We start from the raw sequence: 22,467 nt of genomic DNA, 5'->3' as shown, positions 1-22,467 counted from the left end.
TAGCTAAATATATTTTGAATAACACACGTATGCGCAGCTCCATTAGTCATTAGTCGCGAGATGCACCCTGCATGTTTCGACGCGACACTTTAATGTATATCGGTGCCGATTTCCCAGGCGTCGAGTTCTCCATGCTCAGTTAAAATCCGCTTTTGGACTGGGTAAACTTTGCGTATCAGTCTTGTATGCAATCTAACACAACCAGACACTCCAAATTGAACAAATCTTTGGTTGAAAAACGAAGATGCGTAAGCGAGCGAGATTCGCAATTGTTCTTGCTCGTCCGTTTGCTCGATGAAATGAATAGATAGATAGATAATTATATTTTGTGTGTAGCGATTTACGCTTTATACACAGTCTGACTAGAACAATGATTAGAAAAACAAAATACAAAGAAATGACAGTTTAGTTGCGAACTTATTCCTCTAAATTCGTTGTCAAATTAAGGACAGCAATATAGCATGCGCAATCGCAAACACTGCAACCTTAAAAGTAGGTACCCGCGATTTACCGCTAAACGATTAGAACCATTAGATCAAATATACATTTTGAAATTATATACTCAACTACTTTACTTCTCAAGCCTTCATTTTCTGTATCTACTTGTAATTAAGAAGAGTTTTACGGCGTCACTTCTACGTGAGTGTATCTTCATATTTATTAGAACACGTGCATCGCGCTCGGCGAAAAGCTCACCCTTGAATCGACCCTCAAGGTTGTTCCGGAGCAATCAAAGGCCATAAAATCTGCCATGTGGAAGCATTTGTTGGATAAACCCGTTTGTGCGAAACATTATCGCGACGACAAATTTCGCGTAGTCGGAAGGGGCCGTTCATGCTTGCATTTGTGTGCCTTGGAGTCGACTTTCGTCAAAATACACCTGCGAAGGCTGTGTTAACTAAAGGAATTCTTGTATCATATATAATTAGTACATTGAAAGCTTCCTTATGCGAACTTTCTCGCTTGCGATGTCATATTTTGTGATACGATTGTTGATATACATTGTGCTTTTTAATTGTCTACTAGTTAGTGACGATTACCCCCTGACGAGAGTGCCTTCGGAAATCTACTCCTCAATATAGGTCCTAGAAGCTATTTATAGTAGTATCGGAAGTTTATTTAATAATAGCTCCCGTGTAAAATGTTGCGTCTCTGTGCGTCTATAGCAGTGGTTCCCAACCTTTTTCGACTCATCGCCCCTTTGGGAACCGAACAAATTGTAATCACCGGCAAGTTGACTAAACAAAACGGTCATCTTTTCGGCTCGACCTCGGAATTAAACTTTCACAGCTAAATTTTCGTGAGTTGACTAAAAAAGGTCATTTCTCCGACTTCACTCCAATATAGTCATTTTAACGCGCCATCGCCCCCCTATGGCCCCCTTCGTTATTTTCGCCCCCTAGCGCCCGCTTCGTCCGTTTTCGCCCCCTATCGCCCCTTCGTTATTTCCGCCCCCTAGACCGCCAAATCGCCCACGTTGGGAACCACTGGTCTATAGCATGTCTAACAAGAAATGAGCGTCACTCTCTAATCTGAAGTTGCCTAATAAGCGAACCGCTTTCGCTTTTATACTCAATAGGTAAGAGGAGCCTTCTCCATAGGTATGAAATATAGCCGGGACCAGTCTCTAGTCCAGTGAAAAGCATGACCATGACCAATCATTTTTTGTTGTATCTTAATTTTAGTCCTCACTAAGTTTGTAAACGAAGCTTGTTTACCAAACATTCGCGTGAGTGCCCACTTTTAATTAAACGTATGACCAATATTCACCATAAATATGTGATGCTGGTACATAGATACATAGTTCGCCGGTCGCTCAGTCGATCAGCGTGAGTATGTATGCCAGACGTTACTGTTGATAGATATTGATGTGGAATAAGGCCTACATGATGTAATCCATGATTACACAAGATATATGCCTATTCGGTATGTCCCTAAAACATATCATACATATATTGCAGATAAATAGGATAAATGGAAATTACTTCGCTAATCATGGAAGGCAGGACGTCGACAATAGTCGGTCTTCTGGCTGCGCTGATGTTTCTTGCCGTGGAATGCGAGGACACTAAAGGACACGGTAAGTTGACTAAATAATTTATTGACCGCTTTGCGGCAATCTACTCTACATTCGTGTGCGTCCAAATCGTTTGGTTTTTGTATGCGTTCACAGGACAAAGAGTTGAAAGAGTATCTAGGCATTCTTCATTTACCATTGAGACAAGGAACCCGTGCTAGTAGTAAAATTTCCTTATCTACCCCACACCAGAGTTCGATCAATAACATTAATTCAGTTCAATGATAATTACAATTACCATATTGCATGTTTCAATGACATTGCAATTACAGTTACTCCATGTTAAAAATATCAAATTACAATTACAATTACTGGTAAACATGTAATTGATTAATCATAAATTCAAATTCGGTAGAGAGGTGCTCTTTGATAACCGTAGCGACAAAATTAGCAACAATAACAAGCTATTCATATTCATGTTTCATTCATGCTACGTAAATACTAGGGCGGATCATGGACCGGGGCCAGATTGGATATCCGGTCAGATTTTATCAATTTTAGCCGGATCAGTACTTTTTTGATAAGGCCAGAATCTTTATGGATGAGCATGAGGTTTGTAACTAAATAACTACCAACCAACCACACTCAAGTAACCGCCAAGCCAGTGCGAAAATAAACGAGCCACCTTTATAAATTCACGGAGCCACCGTACCGTGTAGGGCCGGATTTCCGAATTGAAAAACCGAATCGTAGTCGGACCAGAGAATTTGTCGACCCGCTCCGCATTAGTAAATACCCGTCAATTAAAAAGAAACCGAAAGTTTTCGAAATATTCCTAATCATGACTACTGAAAAATACAAACACAGAAAAAAAAATTGAGCGACTGAACAACCAAAATTTTGAGCGACTGGCAAAGACTAACAACGAATAGGCTACAAGAAAGGGTTAGGGTTGGGGTACAGTATTAAAAAGTATTATTAGATGCACAGGTTAGGGTTTGGCTGTAGTATATAGAGAGGGTCAGTATGGTACTTTCCTGGCTATGTCCGTCCAAATTTCCTATCATCACGGTAGGCTATGGTACCATCGTTTCAGCTGCATCAATTACGCTGTAACCGCTTGAAGTATTATACTCTTGAACAAAATATTCTAGACCGGAAAATATTTACTCATGTGTCAAAAATTTCATTCCGCGGTTTCACGTTGCAGCTCAACATAATTTCGGGTATATTGGGAGACATACCTACGTCATGCGCACTCAAAATATCAAAGCTAATACGATTATTAACAGTGAGCTCGATTGTTGCATTTGGCCCTAGTTACATTTGTTCCCGGTCTCTCCTACACTACGATACCAATGATCAAATATGCAATAAAAGTAAAGGCCAAATTTAAAAACCCTTAAGAAATGACGTGAATGGAGACTGAGTGTTTGTGGAATGTGGTTTCTCAGTTCGGTCTGTAATGATGTGTGGTATTTAAAGTGGGTCCATCGTCGTGCCTAATCAACTGTGACATTGATAAATTAGGAAAAGCTACGAGGAGAAGTCAATATATCCCAGTAATTGTATCAACAAAGATACATTTTATCCACCCTGTTAAATGAGCAAACCGTTGTCTCTGGGATGCTTCTGTATAAATAAAGTTATAGCGTAGTTAAGCGTAGCCATGACATCTCTCGAATTCAATAAACAGTGTGGTCAATCATCTTCTAATTCCATATTAGCTTCAAGTTTGTAAACTACGCTTTACCTAACAGTCAACAAATATTAATATAGAATAACGCCTACAAGATGTAACGCAAAATTAGGCGAGTCCATATGCTTATATTCCTAACATGTAGCCTATGCAGATAACATGCAATGCAGAAATATGTCATAATTTCGAAAAGCCTCTACAAAAGTAAATGTTATAGGAATGATGTAGCGAAACGCACTACAGTTGTGAGCTACCGCAAGGATCTAGTCGACGTCTGAATGAACTTTGATTTTGACACTGAATGAATTTTATTAACACTATACTCACGATCTTATAGTGTACGGAGACTGGAGAGTCTCGTGTTCACGGTTGCCTGCTTCAGCTCGTTCGTGAATCGCGTACTACTGGACTCATTTTGCTACAGAAAAGATATGTGGCTGTTGTTGTTGTCGTTGTCGTTGTCGCTGTTGTCGTTGTTGCTATCGTTGTTGTTGTTGTCGTTGTTGTTGTCGTTGTTGTTGTCGTTGTTGTTGTCGCTGTTGTCGTTGTTGTTGCTGTTGTCGCTGTTGTCGTTGTTGTTTGTGGTTGTTTGTTGACTACTATGGTCATTTTCACCAGCCCGATATTCCTTATTTTTTATTCCGTAACTGTCGACTTGTAGCACGGCCCGCTCCCGAGCTTTGTGTATGACACCGCTTACGCGGATGAGATGGCGAGAAGGAACCTAGATTACCCTCCAACACTTAGATAGTAATTCTGGAGTCGACCTCACAACCCATTGCTGTTGTAGCTTGGGATTATACCACAACTCTATCCCGCCACACAGAAAAGATATGTGTGTGTAACACTGTGAAATGCCCGTTTGTCTGTTGGGCCGGATATAGGCCTGGTAATGATATTGGCCTTATGGGAAAATACGCTTTCTTGGTTAAAAGCCCCACCCCATGAGTTTTGTTCACCACTTGTGGTGGGACCCAAGACGACTGTGCGAATAGAGAGCTATTGCGGCCCTCATTACAAGGCAATCGTTTTTAAGATTGCAAATTAGCCTCGAGGTCTAATCCATTTTCATGTCGAGCGCGTGGCAGCGGCAGAAGTGACCTGATTCATTTAGGCTACAACCGGCATAATGCGAAACTCAAGTATACGTTTGATGGATACAAGGTTTATCATCATCTTCAGTTAAAACAACCTTCTTGCTGCCACGGTGATATGAAGTTTAAATTCTAGTTAGTTAGCGATAACCTTTCAGGCTTTCAACACTCTCATCGGTATTTCACAGATCCACTCGGTTCGTATAACAATCCAGCTCAGACCTGTAAAGGATTAAAGAGACATAATCCGGCAATTAAGAATGGATTGTACTACATCATCGACAAGGAGGTAGGGCTGAAGTATTAGGTTCATAACGGCATAGTTCTGCTCCAGTAGCAATGCGAATGCGCAGTAGTTATTTTCCTCTTGAGGATTTTTCTGTCTGAGTCGAATGATGACCGTCTCAAATCACATAGATAAGGCAACGTTGCCCTGGCATCCCGCTTATTGAGTAAATCTAATTCGAGTGAAGCCAAATGCTTGTTATATATATATCATGGGACATAAAGTAAAATATATATAAGTTTTAGATATACTTGACATAAAAATTTATTCAATGCTACACTGTATAAAATAAGACTGGGAATACATCATGTTCAAACCGGGTAACATCTGCATCACGCCTAGACATAAAAGAGCATTGTTCATTTTCACCTCAACTTGTTGACACACACGTTTCTAGTTAACATGATATGCATCAAACCATGTCTTAATAGTGATTCAAACTGACCTTTCACCACAACCAATGTACACATAATTTGTTGTCAGATAAAGTTTCAATATAGCAATTCAACTTCAGGTTGTGGCCGTTATGTAATCTGTCTGGTATGACGTCGTGCCGCATATCGGAAGCTCCATAGATATCTGCCATATACGTCTTTCTACTATATATGTCTCTACACTCTTGGAATATTTCAAGAATTAACATGGTACGGAGCGACACATGTCATTTCAATGTTAGAATCGGCGTTTGTTTTTACAGTGAAGACGTGCTATTGTTCTTGAAATATTCTTGAGTTGGCGGAAGAGTTGCCATCAGTCAGCCATATTAAAATGTGAGAAACCGACAAAATAAACTCAAAAATCTGATTGAAAAGTCTTGACGTAAATAATGACCTTTTTCTGGAAAAGAACCAATGGAGTCTGTACTGAAGTCGGGTGTAGACAGAATGTACACAAAAATTCATAAACATGCAGATTCTTAGAGGTGCTGCAACGTTCCAATAGTCTAAGGCTTGGAATGCCTTGGTCATTTGTGACAAAGTTCAGGATTGGCGGGTGAAAGTCCTATTTGTGCATTCACTCAAGTCCCAACAATAATTATCTACATTTACTACGAAAGTCTTTGATTCAATTATCAAACTTTGTTGGAGGATAATAAAGCACGCGTTCTTCCAGGGGAATGTCTACCAAACATACTGCGACATGGAGGTGGGAGGTGGAGGCTGGTCTCTAGTCGCTTCGATCCATGAAAATAACATGAATGGAAGATGTACTACTGGCGATCGCTGGTCTAGCGAGCAAGGCGTGTCAGCTCTACATCCCCATGGAGACGGATTCTGGGAAAACCGTGCGACTCATGGGATACCCGCATCAGCTACCAGCGACGACTACAAAAATCCGGGATATTTCAGTATGCACGCTGATGACATCATGATCTGGCATGTTCCGAATGACACTCCCTTACCTGACATCAAATATCGGTAATGACACACTATTGCATTCCATATACGTTCGTATTTTCGTGATTCATTCGTACGACTCAATGCTCCCGAAACTATTGTCATGTGCGTACCGCCGTACTACATTGTTATATCGACCGGAACTTTGGTTATTAAATCGAAACATTTGAAGGCCACTGTTTAGGCTTGACTATAAATTAATAATACCGAGATTAGAGTCGTACAAACGGTCTACTGCGAAAGCAAGATTTGGTACAGTGATCCGGTACGAATATCGTTTGGCTGTTCACGCTAATTGCGGTTCCACAAGGGAGACGATATTTCGAGTTTAATAAATTTCCACCACGTACCGCCATTGAGCCGCGAGTAATTAGGTGAATACTTTATTGAACTCATTTAAATCCTATAACTTCAGGCCTTTTTTTCTATGGAGACGTCAAAATGCACTTGAGATATTACAAAGTTGGTCTTTGTCCCGAGCTGTGTAAAGCGTGGTATTTAGCCTTTCAGCTTTTAGAGCCTGGCTGGCAGATGCCCTGAAATCCACATTCTCAGGGGCTCAACCAGCCAACGAGTGTTTGTATTTCACTGCGTTTTTTCTCATAATACCGATTCGAAATGTATCTTTAAACACAGCTACCTGCTCACCACAAACTGTATTGATTGTAAACATGGGCGCAACATAGTGGAGCTTACCGTCTTTTTAGGCCTTGTGCTCCTCGACACAAATTCACGGGTCTTTGATTTCTTGTAATATTGGGAACGTCTTTCAATCTCTCTCGCAGTCATTCTTCAGTCGCTCTCACTCCCATGCGCGCCGATTGTGGTCGCTGCTGCCGAATTGTAGGCGTAGCTAGGATCACTTTTCCAGATGTGGTCAGTAACGAAGTACTTCTACTTTTTCGAAGTACTCAAGTAGTTTTCCTCTACTACTGGTACTTACTCAAGTAGATATATTTTTCGCTACTTCTACTTCTACTTCGTAATATCTTGTGAACTACCTACTTACTTTTCGCTATTTTTAGTTTGTCAAGTAGAAGTAGTTTAATTCCCGAATAAGAAAGATAGCCGTAGGAATTTCGGGGCTGTTTTTACGTAGTACCAACATTTAATGTGCATTAAAGTGACGTAATACCCATAATTGTCGCTGCGCTTCGCGCACAGTAGATATGGAGTGACAAACATGTTTCAGCGAAATATCACTGGATATATGTAGATACTGGGTTGCGTGGTTCCGTTCACACAGCATTGTCGCCTGTATCAAATATTTCATCACAGTATGGCCCTCATAACGTTTGGAACTACCGTTTCGCAATCTAGCAATTACCTATTACACCTAGCATCCCATGACGTATCCTAATCTGGAAAAGTGGACTTTGACTTTATTTAAAGTTAGACCTGTCTTAGCAGACAACCGTTGAAACTTTCTGGACAAAAGACATGAAATATATTTTCGCTTTTTAGAAGTAGTACACGTATTTTTCATTCAATTACGAGTATTATACGTTGAGTTCTAATTATAGTTTCAGTTCTTTTGTCTGGATAACACACATGTTGAAATGTAAAAGCAAGTGTAGTATTCCGTTATATTTTCCGAAAATGAAGCTATACACTATATGGCATTTTTACGAAATGCCATATTTTTAATTAATGTATAATAATCGCGCAAAGTGTTAAGGCCGTATCCGACCCAATTCTCCGTATTGCTCTTCGACTGAACAAGGAGACTTATATTATGGGGGAGGGCGCCATGCCATGCACATGTATTCGAGTAAACAAAGGATTAGTATCGCATTTCCACATCAATACTATCATTTACATCCCATATTGTGGACGACTGCTTATTCTGTCAAAAATTGACACTTCCTGGGATCATCAATATGAATCAAGCTCACTACAACTTCTTCATAGCTCCGTTTGCAGTTTCTGACGGTCCATGCGAAAGAACTACGATCGTTTTCACAGCTACTTACTTACTTGAGTAGTTTTAAAGTCAGTCCGTTCCAATTCTACTTCAAGTAGTTTTAGGTTGCCTATGTAAGAAGTACTTCTACTCGTACTTGAGTAGATTTTTTCGTCGCTACTTCTATTTCTACTTGAGTAGCTTTCTTGACTACTTTGACCACCTCCGCACTTTTTTCGTCTGGGCATTTTCAATGCACTGGGGTTACAGTGAGGTAGGCGGGTTTCCTTCAGACTGAAGTAAACAAATATTTACTGCACCAAATGTTCTTTACATGTCTGTCTTTAGCGTCCACCCCTCAATTTTTAACATGCCTGTTGATCGTTTTTGAGTGGGCGCAACTCACGTGGACTGCTTGACATGTTTTAAGGATCGGGAACGTATGACATGACAAATTAAAGCACATACCGAGTAATTCGCAAAGTAGCAATGGCAACAAATAAGTTTTGAACTATCTGGAAACCGTTAGTTTTGACTTTATTTGTTACGGCATACTTTGCTATATTTGCATTATTTTGAATCCAGAATATACTGCTTATAATAATGATGCTACGTAATCACTGTACAGTGTATATATATTAATAAACAGGCTTAAAAACACATAATGCATTTCCAGTTTAGTTTTCATAGCCTATGGTTTTAGATCACACATTAGCATTCAAAAGTAGGTCTCATGTTCTAACTTCCAGGCCACTTTTCGCGGGCCTATCAAAATCCCGTCGCGGGCCGCAGTAGCCGACATTCTGCCCAGGTCTGCTATATAGTCTGCAGTAATTCTCTTCCCGGTTCCCTTGAGCGGCTTAGACATAACTGATATCCGTTATTTGGGCATTGATATACTAAAATTGACGAGAACTATTTATAAAAGCAAACAGCTACCTATTATATTTTTGTGAAATTTTCAACGGTCAATGAGAGTAGAAAGAAGGTTAGCTTAAAGCGGTTGCGAATCTCTGATTTTGACTGACACTCGATGTCATTTTTGCTCCGCTCACAACAATTATTATAGTTACCTTCCAAATCAGTGGATCCCAACCTTTTTGTCTTCATTCCTCACTTCAGATTTATTCCTAGTGTTCATTCCCCACTATCCAAAACTATTTACTTGCTTGAGTACACAGAACACACAACCACACCAGTACGCAAGACAATCGCCTGTAACAGCAACAAAAAAGTATTATGAACCGATTGCGGTGACTCTCAGAATTTACCTAAGGCGTTATTTCACGTCATACTGGTTGTGCTGGGTGCGTTTGTGACGCCATCATTGGTTATCCAGAGGTATAGATTAGTCTTTATTTACAACGCAAGCAATATAATTTCCATACGTACATTCCAGAGCAGTCAACTGGTAACGATAATCACGCATGTGTCTCCGTAAATATGTAGACCATCCTGTATATAATGTTCAACAAATGCAGCTTTTCCCCACCAGAAACTATTGAATTCCCCACCAGTGGGAATTTCCCGCCGGTTCGGAGCCTCTATTATACATTCTACCCGTAGCGACGTTATAACATCGCGTTTGTTAAGAACACATCAAATTACCTATAGCCAATCATGGCCAAAACAGCCGTGTTTTCTCTAATCCAATGACATGTACGAGTTGAGTGTGTCTTGACGTGAAGTAGAGCCCGTGAGACATGAGGAATAGATGCTTAGAACTAATGGAATAAACCAACTAAAATACATGTTCCATCGTTATTTAGAGCGTTATTCAAATACTACACCAACACTGGTTTTCTACCAACTTTCGGAGGCAATCTTGGGCATTTATACTCGCACCATTTCAAAATAAGAGACGGCATATACAAAGTTAACGTTGACAACGGTCCGGCAATACCAGTGGTATGGGCGAAGGGGACCAAACAGTCTTACCTTGATGCGCTGGGATCGCACACAAGAAATGAAGTCGATAGCGGATACGTGCAAGTATAATTTTTTATACTGGAGTATTTCCCACCACATTCATTGGAGGCTCTCAAATATAGAGTTTGGGAGATATTATGAAGTCAAACCTTTCAGCCTTATAATATCGCACCATTGAGTTGAAATCATACCCGCGACCATATCAGTGCGCAATTATTGAATATGATATGAAAATGAATGTAATTGTCATATGTCTACTGTGCATTATCATATTCAATTTTCATGATGAGCGATGAAGCGTGACGAAAGATCGCTTTCATTTCTTTCAATAGCTTGTGGTGTGCGAAATGTGAATATGTCATGGTTTTTGCAATTCCGCCGCATTGGTCACGGGGAGAAAAATGAACATAGATCACTCTACATCAAGAGTTCCCAAACTTTACAAGAAAATTCACGAAACGGGTCCTTGGCAAATTTTTCAAACGACTAACGGTCACTTTTCTACCTTGTTGTCAAGCTTTACATTTTGGGCTTTCCTTTCAATTTGGAATCAACACTCCGCACAATCATTTCTGATTAAAGAATGAATAAATCAAATATAATTTTCCAGTTTCGGGCAATCAATCACGAGGGAAACGCTTTCGCTCTTTGTCCCGGTGTAAAGATAAAGACCGGAAAAGGGAATGTCGAGCACATGTGCATCGGGAGCACGAGTAGCAATACAGGCCATATCGGCTACTTCGGTGATTTTTCCGGTTTGGATTGGCCAGGATGGACAGCGTCAACAAAGATATTACAGTCTTCTGTTCTGATTTTTTATCGATAAATCCACCCCTGCATGTCGATACGTCTTTCTTGAGTGCTGGGTATAATTCGTGTGATCAAAACCTATCTTTGCAGATAACTGATTTTTAATTGATTAAAGCGTCAAGTGCCAATTGACTGCTGTGTGCTTACAGTTACAGTTCATTAATAGAAAATAATATCATAGCATTGGTCACTGCATCTACTCGAATGACGGTCATGCTCAATAAAATTACAATGTAGGGATAAGAGAAAGGCTTTGCAAGACGTTATAAAGCTACTTCAACTATGAAGGAAAGGCATTTGAGGTGGACGTATGCCAGCTTTCTGGTGACTTAAATGACTTGACTCGAACCGTGTAATGACTAATGACTCGCGACATTCACATCATTAAATATTCTACTTTGCATTCTTAACATCGCAGCCTCACCATAAATGACAACGTGATCAACACTAATTCCTTATTTATAGGATTCCCTTTCCATTTATGCTTTTAATACTGTGAATCCTTTCAGCAGCGACAATGCAGATAAAACATAATATCAGAACAGAGAGCATGCATAAATTTGTTTATTAGGTATAGTTTGTGTGTAATTACCTTATGCTCACAGTTGCCTGGATCCGTCTACAGCTGCAGTATACGGCTATGCAAATCAATATAATTTACGAGCGCCAATAATGGGCGATAGGCTACATACAGGTCTTCATGATTTTGGGCAGGTGTCACATACTCAAAATGGATCGTGGGCCACTTTTCAAAATTCGTAGACGCCGCGGGCCTCATGACTTCAATGTCGAGTCAAAAATAGGTAACGCAGTTTAACAATCACGTTTAACAAGCACGTCAGTACAACGCTGTGCTCTCTAACATGGACGACGGACATAGTTACCACCAAAGCAATAACATTTTATTGAAGAAATGCAATTACAAAAAATATCATGATCATCAATTTCATTCTATTTTGAACTATGAGCAGTGCACGATACCTGACAACACCCCTCAAAAGTTAAAACAGAGGTGGTCAACCTTTTTGGCTATTCACGGCCGCATTTCGATTATTATGTAGCCTGCGGCGGCATTCCGGTGTACATAGTCGTAATGAGCTAACTGAAGGACAAAGACCCACGTTAAACTGTCCATGTCCATAGCCGGTAACCTGCGGGATAATATCGACTTGATGGACAGGTGGACTGGGTATATTTTGTTGTACCCAAACCCTATGAATGCATCAGGTATGATCTCAACGCAATTTCCGAAGCGGGTCCTGCGCCTCAGGACAGTCATCAGTGGAATCGAAAGCATTTCGAAAGGATGCAAATGTATATTTTTGCATGACGAATTTAGTCCTTGTCTGTGCGGGGTCAGAGAAAGATTTATATAATCTAAATGGAAATATGGCCGCATCTTTTGGTATGTGGAATCTATACCATCCTTAGGGCGTTTTGAAGACGTAAGTCGGGATTGGTCTCTCGCCACACAAACATATCGGTAGGAATCAAGATGCAAATGACGATTGCGCACCAACATTGCTATTTGACAGCCATTGTGCAGTTATCAAACCAATACTTACCTCCTTGTCGACGATGTAGTACTCTCCATTTCTAAGTTTAGGATCATGTCTTCTCAATTCTTTACAGCTTTGAACTGGATTTTTATTCGATCTGAGTGGATCTGTGGAATACCAATGATCGGAGTGTTACCAATTTCTTTCAAAGTTTAAAGTTTGAAATCGGCAACTTTTTAAATAAAGCGAGTTAGTCAAACATGGTTTGGTGTAATTATGTTGAACGCGAATTGCGCAAAACTACACGCCACACGGGCATCTGCAATACCAGTGTTTCTCGAACTTTTTAAACTGCGACCCAAATCTGAGTCTTGTTGGCATCTCGCGATCCAAGGTCACACATTGAAATGAATGCATTTCGAATGTTAGTAAATTAGTATGGTATGGTTTACGGGCATGCATAAAGTAGAGAAGCTGCCGACAGTTAGTTGTACGAAACGTAATCCTATGTAACTTGAATCATTACAAAAAAGTTATTGGTCCGGACACGTTGATGTCGCATGAACTTTATCTTGTATATTATTATTATTATTATTATTTCGGCGCGACTCTTTTCTATTGAGCTCTTTGCGTATGTCAGAGTTCTCCAACCTTTTTCACGAACATTGCGTGAAATTTCAAGCCTGGTGACAACTGAATCATCGGAATTAGCGATTGATTTCACACTTTGGCCATTTTTGTTAATTACTTGGAGCATGTTGGTAGCGGCTTACTTCTCCAAGCACGAACTACTTGGGCTGTTTAGTCTGGCGGCCACAATACGTAATGTCAGCTAACAAATGCTAATATCGATGTATATCATTTACTAATAAGTATTCGGGTTGACATTTTCTTACGACACGAGTCACTTGGATGACACGTCAATTTTTATCAGATCAGGACATGTAAAACGGATATTTTGACTGTTGAGTTGATTAAAATGATGAACTTATCTTTGCAAAAGCCTCATTTTTATGATGCGCTGTGGGAAACACTTCATGGAATACAATTAGAGGTGATCAAAGTAGTCAGGAAAGCTACTCAAGTAGAAGTAGAAGTAGCAGCGAAAAAATCGACTCAAGTATGAGTAGAAGGAGGGGAGATGTGGTACCGATGGATCAAAAATTGCAATATGATCTCTGGCCCTCAAATCTTCAGCCGAGAATATAGCAGATCCTTTGCTGTCTCAACACTTCGATACAAGTTCTACCTATCGCGGACATTTACATGAATATCGGCCTTTTCAAAAAAATTTTACAAACGTTTAAAATTTGTTGCTCGAACGTGTTATCGGTCCCTACCCGGTGGGTCCAAAGGCACACGACCATGGGACCTATGAGACATACGCTCAAAAACTCAAATTTGGTAACTTGTTTTGTTGTGTACTATAAGCTAAGCTACAGCAAGCCAATGAAGAATGTTTCGTCGCGACCTTCAAGAATAAAATAGATTATATCAACTCAAAGGTTGGCATAAAATCATGTTTTGATTTACGCCTAAACTTACAAAATTAATTCCACATACATATTACCCGCAAATCGGCATTTTGACTTTCAAATACCTAGTAATAGCGATAAAACACCACAGGTAACTATGATATACAGCCTATATATATGTAGGCGAGTTTCTGTTGTTAAGTGATTAGTTGGTCCATCTATTTTGCTTGATTTGGCTATGGTACCATAGGTCCCACCCCCCATAAATATTGTAATTGACTTGAAAATAGTCCACTCGAGGATGATATTGATTCAAAAAATATGTGCCATTATATACCCAGATACAAGCCCTATACTTCACATCAAAAATTATGGCGGGTTTGTTAGTCTGAAAGGTGATATAGAAAAATGCAAATGTCGATCCAAATTTACTTTATACCCCCTAAAACTTAAATCATTCGTCACAGACCCCATAACTTACGCAGGTCGATTTCTTGTGCATGTGAGGAAAGATTCTGTCAGTTTGTAATTGTAGCCAAGCTCACGGAGTGTAATCATGGAATTATCATCGAGAATTTTCGGTCCCAGTGATCCATCGGTACCACATCTCCCCTACTTCTTCCATAAGCAACCTAAAACTATTTGAAGTAGAACTAGAATTGACTGATTTTAAATCTACTCAAGTAAGTAATTAGTTGTGAAAACGATCGTAATTCGTTCACATGGATCGTCAAAAGGTGCAAATTGAGCTATGCGCACGGTGCCGAGCTTGATTCATATTGATGCACACCAGGAGGTATCCAATTTTCGACAGCATAAGCATTCGTATGCATCATGGGATGTATTGATAGGGAAATGCTTTACTAATTCTCTCTTTAATCGAACAGCAAGGTTTAGAAAATGTCATGGTATGGCGCCCTCCCATATTATAAGGCCCGTAGTTTAGTCGGAGAGCAATACGGAGAAGTTGTATAGGATACCGTGTAAACACTTCGCGCGATTAGTCAACATTAATAATAAAATTATGGTAGATCGTGAAAATGCCGTATTGTGTAGCTTTATTTCCGGACATGTTAGGCATTACTAAACTTGCTTTTATACTTCAACATGTATGTTATCCAGACAAGAGAACTGATATTAATTAGAACTTAAAGTATATGAAACTGGGAATTGAAAGTGAAATATGAATACTACTTCTAAAAGCGGAACATGTATTTCATGTCTTTAGTCCAGAGAGTTTCGAAGTTTGGTATGCTAAAACAGCTCTAAAACTAAAATGAAAAGTCAGAGTCCACTTTTCTAGATTAGGACACGCCATGGACTGCTAGATTACGATACGATAAGAAATGCTAGATTGCTAAAGTTAAAGCAGTGTGGTTTGAAAGGCACATACATCGCTTGAGCGCCGCACCAGTCAATCCATGCCAAAATGTTGCCTCCACATCCAAACCCCTGTTTTCCATTGCATACTGCATTATCTAGACCAGTGATTCCCAACCGCGGCCCCGAGGGCCGCATGCGGCCCCCAGCTAGCCTTCTTGCGGCCCCCACAAAATATTGAGAAATCGAGTTATAAAAAGTATATTTTAAAATACTCTTGCTTGGCTTGGAGTCTGGAGTTTTCAATTAGGATTGCAGGAAAGTTGTGAGTAGACTGCTAAGATTACGTCACTGCTGTTTCAATGCAATGTGCCCTAACTTTCCAGTTGAACGAGCAGTACCTATAGATGTAGGTATAGATATAGGTATCGACAGGACCGTAACTGCCACCCCCCCCCCTAATTGGGGGGGTGAGCTCGAAGGGGGCCCAAAATTATTTTGTGAATTAGCATAAATTATAGAGTATTTCATGAAATGTTATGCATCTTTTTCAAAAAAAATTCGCGCTATTCGCGATTTCAAGTTTCCAAGTACCTTAATTATTGGGTAATCTTTTCCACCAATATCAAATACGCAAGATCTATAGAAGTGGGTGTATCGGCGTTGGCCATTACCGTGCCACGACGCACGAAGATATATGAAGTTTTCGACCATGTAACATGCGACTCCAAGAAGTGTGCCCGAACGATCGGCAGCGAGAAAACCTTGGCCGAAAAGGACTGCCCTTTCGCTGACCGAAAACTTCGTTATGTATATACAAAATACATATATGTATAATTGACCATAGGCGCCTTAATGACTGGCACCGAATGTTACTGTCTTGGCAATCTGAACCTCACGAGACAAATAGGCTGTCATCCCGAAGGGAAGAATTATATGCCAGTGAATTACCACCAATTTGAAATCGTGTGAATCTTTTAGTTTAGTACGTTTGGGCGATTCTATATTTTTTGATTTAACAGACTGGAGGTCACAAAATGACATCATGTAACGAAGTCGTACCAACGGGTCCGCCCGTCCGACTATGTTTAATTATTATTTACGGACCCTACAGTTTCCAAAACACCTCACTCAGCTATACCGGTAAATCTCATTACGTGAGCAGTGATAGCAATATATATGCAATTCCCGATCTTATTGACCTATTTTATTTTGAATTATCGAAAGTTTTCGCGCTCCACGCTGGCTCACTAAACGGTGATCCTGATTTCGTGGAAGAAGCAAACAGCGGGGCGGGGAGTCGGTTTATCACCGTATGGGAGCTCAATACCTAAGTGTTTTTTGGGGGGGTCGGACGAAGTGCTGTTTCGTACCTTGCCGACGGGTATACGCCCGAAGATGTTTAATTATTGTTGAGTGGTCCTACCTTTTCAAACACAACTCACTAGGCTCAACCGGTCAATCTGATTACGTGAGCACTGAGAGGATAAAAATTGATACCAATACATATGCAATTCCTGATTATATTGACCGATTCAATCATGAATTATAGAGATTTTTCGCGCTTCGCGCGATTATTTGGGATAAGCTGCCTAACACGGACACCCGATTTAGATGATAAATAGCGGTTAACAGCCATCTAGCCTGAGAGGAGCTGGGGGACTTCGAAGTTCGGTTTATCACCTTATGGGGGGGGGGGCAAGATTAACGTTTTGGGGGGTCTGATGAAGTGCTGTTACGGCCCGAGTATTGAAAACTGATTTACGGATAAATGTGCAACAAGTGACTCACGATTGAATACGCCGAGATGCGTACTGCTTAGCTGACAAAAAGCGGCATAATTGGCAGACCTACAGCTCGAGACGGAAGCGTCCGAATAATTTGATATGTCGGTGTTTATCGAAAGCAAGTGTCGCACTGATTCCAAAAATACGAATTGAAATCTTGCCAGGGAAATAAAACTACTACGAAATAGCCAGCAAACGTTGATTGTTCTGAACAACGGGAGTCCGTCAACACAATGGCCAATGGCGTCAAGCGAATGATCGGTACAATGCCAATTTTCATATTTTGGGGACTATTTTGGGTTCCTTTCATTGCCTTGGTATTCGTGCGGCCCCGACCGTACTCTGAAATTCTAAATTTGGCCCTGTCACCGAAAAAGGTTGGGAACCACTGATCTAGACCATGCAGTTGTTCCCAACCTGGGGGGCGTGAAAGCATCTGATGGGGAAAGCGAAGAAGCGGTCAACGGAAAAAAAATTTCCCGCTCTGCGCGATTTACCTTCAATTCACGCGTGTTTCTCTATATATATACCGAATTTCATATTTTTTTATTTCTCTCATCAGCAGTCGTAACCTTCCATGCCATCAAACAATCTGTTGAGGTTGTTAGCATCCCGGTTGGATTTTGTGATATGACGATAAGGGGTCGCGAAATTGTTCACTATCATAAAAGGGGAACGTGTCTAAAAAAAGGTTGAAAACCACTGATCTAGACCAATGGTTCTTCATCTTTTTTTATCCAGCGCCCCTTTCAAAAATTGTCTGGCGCCCCCCTATTTTACGGACTATAGTGAAAACAATGGGTAAGGGGTCGAAGTCCGATTTTGGGTTGGGACTTCAATATCAGATCACTCGACTAATTAACGGTATAATTGTAAGAGCTATTTTAGGGATCAAATCGAGGTTGGTGTAACAACCATTGGGTAAGGCCTGCGGACTCATAGCATTTGGGTTGAGATCGATGCAGACATCTGGATTCTCCTCTGCGATTGGCAATACGGGGAAGTTAATTGTATTGGGTTTTGTTTTATTGCTTTGTGTGACTACTAAATCAACTGAGAATATGGTAGAGATTTCCTCCCAATAAATTTAGTCCTGTACCAAGCTCTTAGGTTTAACATGAATGAGGGTAACAAAACTAAGCAGTATCATCCTTTATGATATGATGAAGCAATAATCTGACGATTTAATTTACCAGCTCTCTAATACATGTATAGTTAATTATTTTGGCCAAAAAGCTTCAAAACATCTTTGATGTACCAAGGGCAGCACCCTCAAAAGTTGTACAATAGCCTACAGTGCCTTTTCGATTTCGACACGCAGTGCGCTGCAGAATAAAATATCTAGTTCCTATAGTTCAAAACATTTTGCGGAAAATAACCCAAGCTATCAGTTTCAGTATCAGTTTAATAATATTTTAATCCTTTCAAAACAGCACAAAACTGCGATACAATGAAAATATAGGAAGGTGTCGGAACGACTTGGTGTAGCTAGCGTGACGGGACTGTTATAACAGGGAATTGGCAATCCAAAAGTACGCCAAATTCGGTGGATATTTCGCGAACAGCGCAACGAAAAACGTTGTGATTTGACAGATTTTGTCGAATGTTAGCTTGCAATGAGAACTCAGAGATATGTAGAACTATTATTGTTCTGCTATGTAATCATATGTCATCGGTAAACTATCCACTGCGAGGCCATTCTTCTTCGGTGCCATGGTTCATTATTACAAATTATCACCTGGGGTTTTCTGAAAGCGCGGGATCTTTTGAGTCAGAAGTTTTACAGGAGTGCGACCACCAATCGTCTGACGGGCCGAATGCGGCCCGCGGGTCGTATACTTGATACCATTGCAGTGAAATCGATGAATTGGCATATAATACTATATTCAAGTTGTCATATATCTATACCCCTTTGATTTACTAGTGAATTGGCGTTGCATTACGTGAGGAATGCACGAGATGACATACGAGAAATGAACAAATGCAACTTTTGATGTCTTCATGTCCAATTCAACGACACCCGGTTATCCGTGATATCTGCCATCTAGTCTAGCTAAGCAAGTCTCCACCCACGTACATCGCAAGCTATTTTAGATGTGCAGAACGTATATCCGAAGGCTGTGGCAAATAAATGAATTGTTCACTGTTCGGCATAAGGGGTCGATCCTAAATACGGCGATTTTATTATTGATGCGAGAATATTTAGCATGTTTCGTAGTGGTAGCCGCTTTTGATTCCTCGCATTGCCCCGCAAGTAACACCAGTGCAGCCAGCAGATAGGCCTTCGTCGATGTCCTGCTTTCCATATCTAACGAAATAATTCCGTTTTACCCGATTGACCTGCAATGTATTTTTGATACATATTCAGGTTCTCGCCTAATCAGGCATATCATCCTTGAGCTGTATTCCCTTTCAATGTTTATTGAAAACAACATCAAAATGTCTGGCATACTTATTCGCACTGAGAGACCGGTGACTTATGTGTCGCGGTCCACATATCATAACTACGAATTCATATATATATTGATAAAATTGACGAAAAACAATCGCGCGAATGTTTGATAAACAAACTAAAATGAAACTAGAAAGTAATTGACCAGGCTGTATGTTGTATTCATGACTTGTCACGACTAGACTTAATATATAAGCAATCACGTTATTTATACATCATGGAAAACGGTTTGCTCATTTATCAGGGCAACGAAAGGGTCTATTTGTTCTTGTTGGGACTATTATTTGTTTAAGCATATTACCTTCTCCGCGGAGGCGTTCCTAATTTATAAATTTCGATGTTTGGTCACCGAGGACTCTTCATTCTTTAAGGCCACGTTTCATTAAATTATCTGCTATACTGTCTGCCTGTATATTGATTAAGAATGGGACAGTGGTTCGCTTAAGTAGGCAACTTAAGATTGGAGTGAGGTACATGTTTCCAGACCGATAGACGCCATTACCTCTGACGCGGCATTGTATCTAAAGCTCATTGCTGTCAATGGTTTCTAGGGATTCTAACCCGATAGCACGCGTGTCAGGGCTTGCCAAACCATAAGTCGAAAATAATACAACAGGGCAAACAGTGATGTTTGAATTGTATTTAACGTAACTATTATATATTCTCCATGTAACCTGCATATATAAGTTTCGAATAGGCGTTTTCACTTCTGTGAATGACCACTTTTCCGTTTATTTTTGCCTTCTTGGAATTGGGTGTTCATGTCACCGACTTCTTCCTATAGTGGTGATAATAATGAAGCCTCAACACCTCCATCGGATAGTAATAACGAGAACTATGAAGGCTAGGCCTTTTCAGTCTTGAGACATTGTTCAATAAAAGTGCTTCTTACTAAAAATCTCAAGATTCCATAGATATTGCTGGATAATACAAACAAAATGTAAATCTACATAGAGTTGCTTCGTGGGTCTGTTGAAATCGTCTGGCGAGTCGTATGTTTGACACCCTTGTCCTACAGCCTTGAGAAAAAGACTGCTAATTTTGGAATTATTGTGAAAACGTTGATATTTATTGCAATTACATATAGAAATTATATTATACGTGTATTTCTTGCTTGGCTGCTAGATCGATAAAGAACTAGACCAGGAAATTGTACCAATTCGTATTGGTCTCACGTATATCCTCGACGATATTTTGGTACAATGTTTAATCTCCAGTTTAGCCTTCACAATATCATTCCCGTGCTGTTACCTTCGATCTGGTTTGTCGTCACCTGCCATAGTATTTCCTTTAGTGGCCTTTGACGTCAATGGCGTACTGGTATTCGAAGCAAGCAAAATCTTCTTATACTTGAAGTAGTTTGGAAGATGTTATAGGTGTCGGTAGTGCGGTAGTATATATGTTGTGTAGCATAGGCAGACTGCAATTTAGAATAGCATTCTGATTTAATGGTGATTTCTTGTATCGCACTGCCTAAATTGTACAAACGCTGGTATGATTTTGGTCTCAAACTCGGGATTAGCCTCTTACAATTTCTTCTTGTTTTGAATTCTAACTAGAAAATTCTACTAAACATTTACCTACTGCAGCATGTCTATTTCAATCAAAACTGATGAATTAAACTCCTGCAGCCTATAGTGTCAAAGTGAACAGTTACGTAACTGCTTCCTCGTCTATATTCATTTCAGGCCTCACATTGGTTCAATACCAAGAAGTAATCTCGTTACTTTCGATCCTACTACACTGCTACTATGGCAAGAAATAACTGCATGGCGTTAGAACCGATTTGTCCAACAAGAAATTACGATATATCCAGAAATCGTCAATGCAACATTGGCGATGCACAAAGCAGATACATTTGGAGCTGTCGACTTCTTTATTTTTATTGGTGCGTAGCGACATTGTCGTTGAATAGTTAGTATGATCAAAGAGATGTGTCTCGATATATGTTTACAGGACTTTTTGCGTTATCTACAACGGTAGGATCCATTTTCGCATACCGAGACAGGAAACAGCAAACTACGGACAACTACTATTTTGGAGGAAGAGCCGTTTCGCCAGTATGGAAAATATTTTATTATTTAATGCGGCGAACTCGCACTCGCACGTCGCACATAGAGAGGGATTTCGGCGACAACGAATAACATCTGTGGTCGTGCGATTCAGAAGATATGTTTATTCACAGTGGAGCTAGGCACCACGGTGAATGGAGGCAGTGAATGGAATCGATTACTGAGGGGCGATGTTGTTAAGTATTGCAGATATACTCCGTCACGCCTAGAGTAATACGTTAACAACGAAAAATATAGTTTAAATTCTTTATTTATACCGTTGCTGCCTCCAAACTTAGGTTAGTCATATCTCAGCACCGAGAAGCATGTTGCACACGACCACGAATGACTATCGGAAGACATTTCTGTCCGTAATAATCGACCAGCACAATTCGCACAAAGTGCTACGAAGTGGTAATGTCCTGTGTTGCATTTAAAAGAATTGGTTATTTAAAACACTTTGTTTAAAACTTTTTTAAAAAAATTGTGTTTTTAAGTTGTAAAATTAGGCCATAATTGTGTAAATACTTTCCAAAACATGTGTTTCATGAGTCTGTGGAGAATTTCCACCCGAAATAGCCGACGTATACGATATGGCAGAGATGGGCAACATACGGTCGGCGGTCAGGATCCTGCCCGTGAAGGTATTTTGTCCGGCCCGCAGAGCGTTTCTACCCTGAAAGTGAAATTCTATTCTGAAAGTTGTGACACATTTTATGCGTCACAGAATTAATCCAAGTTTGCCAAT

The 22,467-nt window shown here is 40.2% G+C and overlaps 1 protein-coding gene and 1 long non-coding RNA gene across 3 annotated transcripts in view; both read left to right on the top strand.

Moving 5' to 3' along the window:
- Positions 1 to 1,934: 1,934 nt before the first annotated feature.
- The window catches only part of LOC145432651 (intelectin-1-like), a 46,589-nt gene continuing 26,056 nt past the window's right edge, over positions 1,935 to 22,467 (top strand). The window contains exons 1-5 of one of the 2 annotated variants that reach the window (XM_080309575.1): positions 1,936 to 2,080; positions 4,999 to 5,099; positions 6,210 to 6,514; positions 10,166 to 10,388; positions 10,936 to 11,317. In XM_080309575.1, the coding sequence (XP_080165701.1) occupies positions 1,975 to 2,080; positions 4,999 to 5,099; positions 6,210 to 6,514; positions 10,166 to 10,388; positions 10,936 to 11,151 (951 nt within the window). In that variant the 5' untranslated portion in view covers positions 1,936 to 1,974 and the 3' untranslated portion in view covers positions 11,152 to 11,317. Of the gene's footprint in view, positions 2,081 to 4,998; positions 5,100 to 6,209; positions 6,515 to 10,165; positions 10,389 to 10,935; positions 11,318 to 22,467 lie in introns of those variants that run through there. The other variant, XM_080309523.1, reaches the window with a different exon arrangement.
- LOC145440420 (uncharacterized) lies at positions 21,374 to 22,338 on the top strand. Its single transcript, XR_013915539.1, has 2 exons — positions 21,374 to 21,556; positions 21,625 to 22,338. It is a non-coding gene; the product is annotated as an uncharacterized LOC145440420 (long non-coding RNA).

This window comes from Botryllus schlosseri, chromosome 1 (genome assembly GCF_051294905.1).
Source record: "Botryllus schlosseri isolate E-star chromosome 1, Bs_hap1, whole genome shotgun sequence".
Classification (NCBI taxonomy): Eukaryota; Metazoa; Chordata; class Ascidiacea; order Stolidobranchia; family Styelidae; genus Botryllus; species Botryllus schlosseri.
Note: the sequence above shows the minus strand (reverse complement) of the source record. Positions and strands in the feature narration are given on the sequence as shown.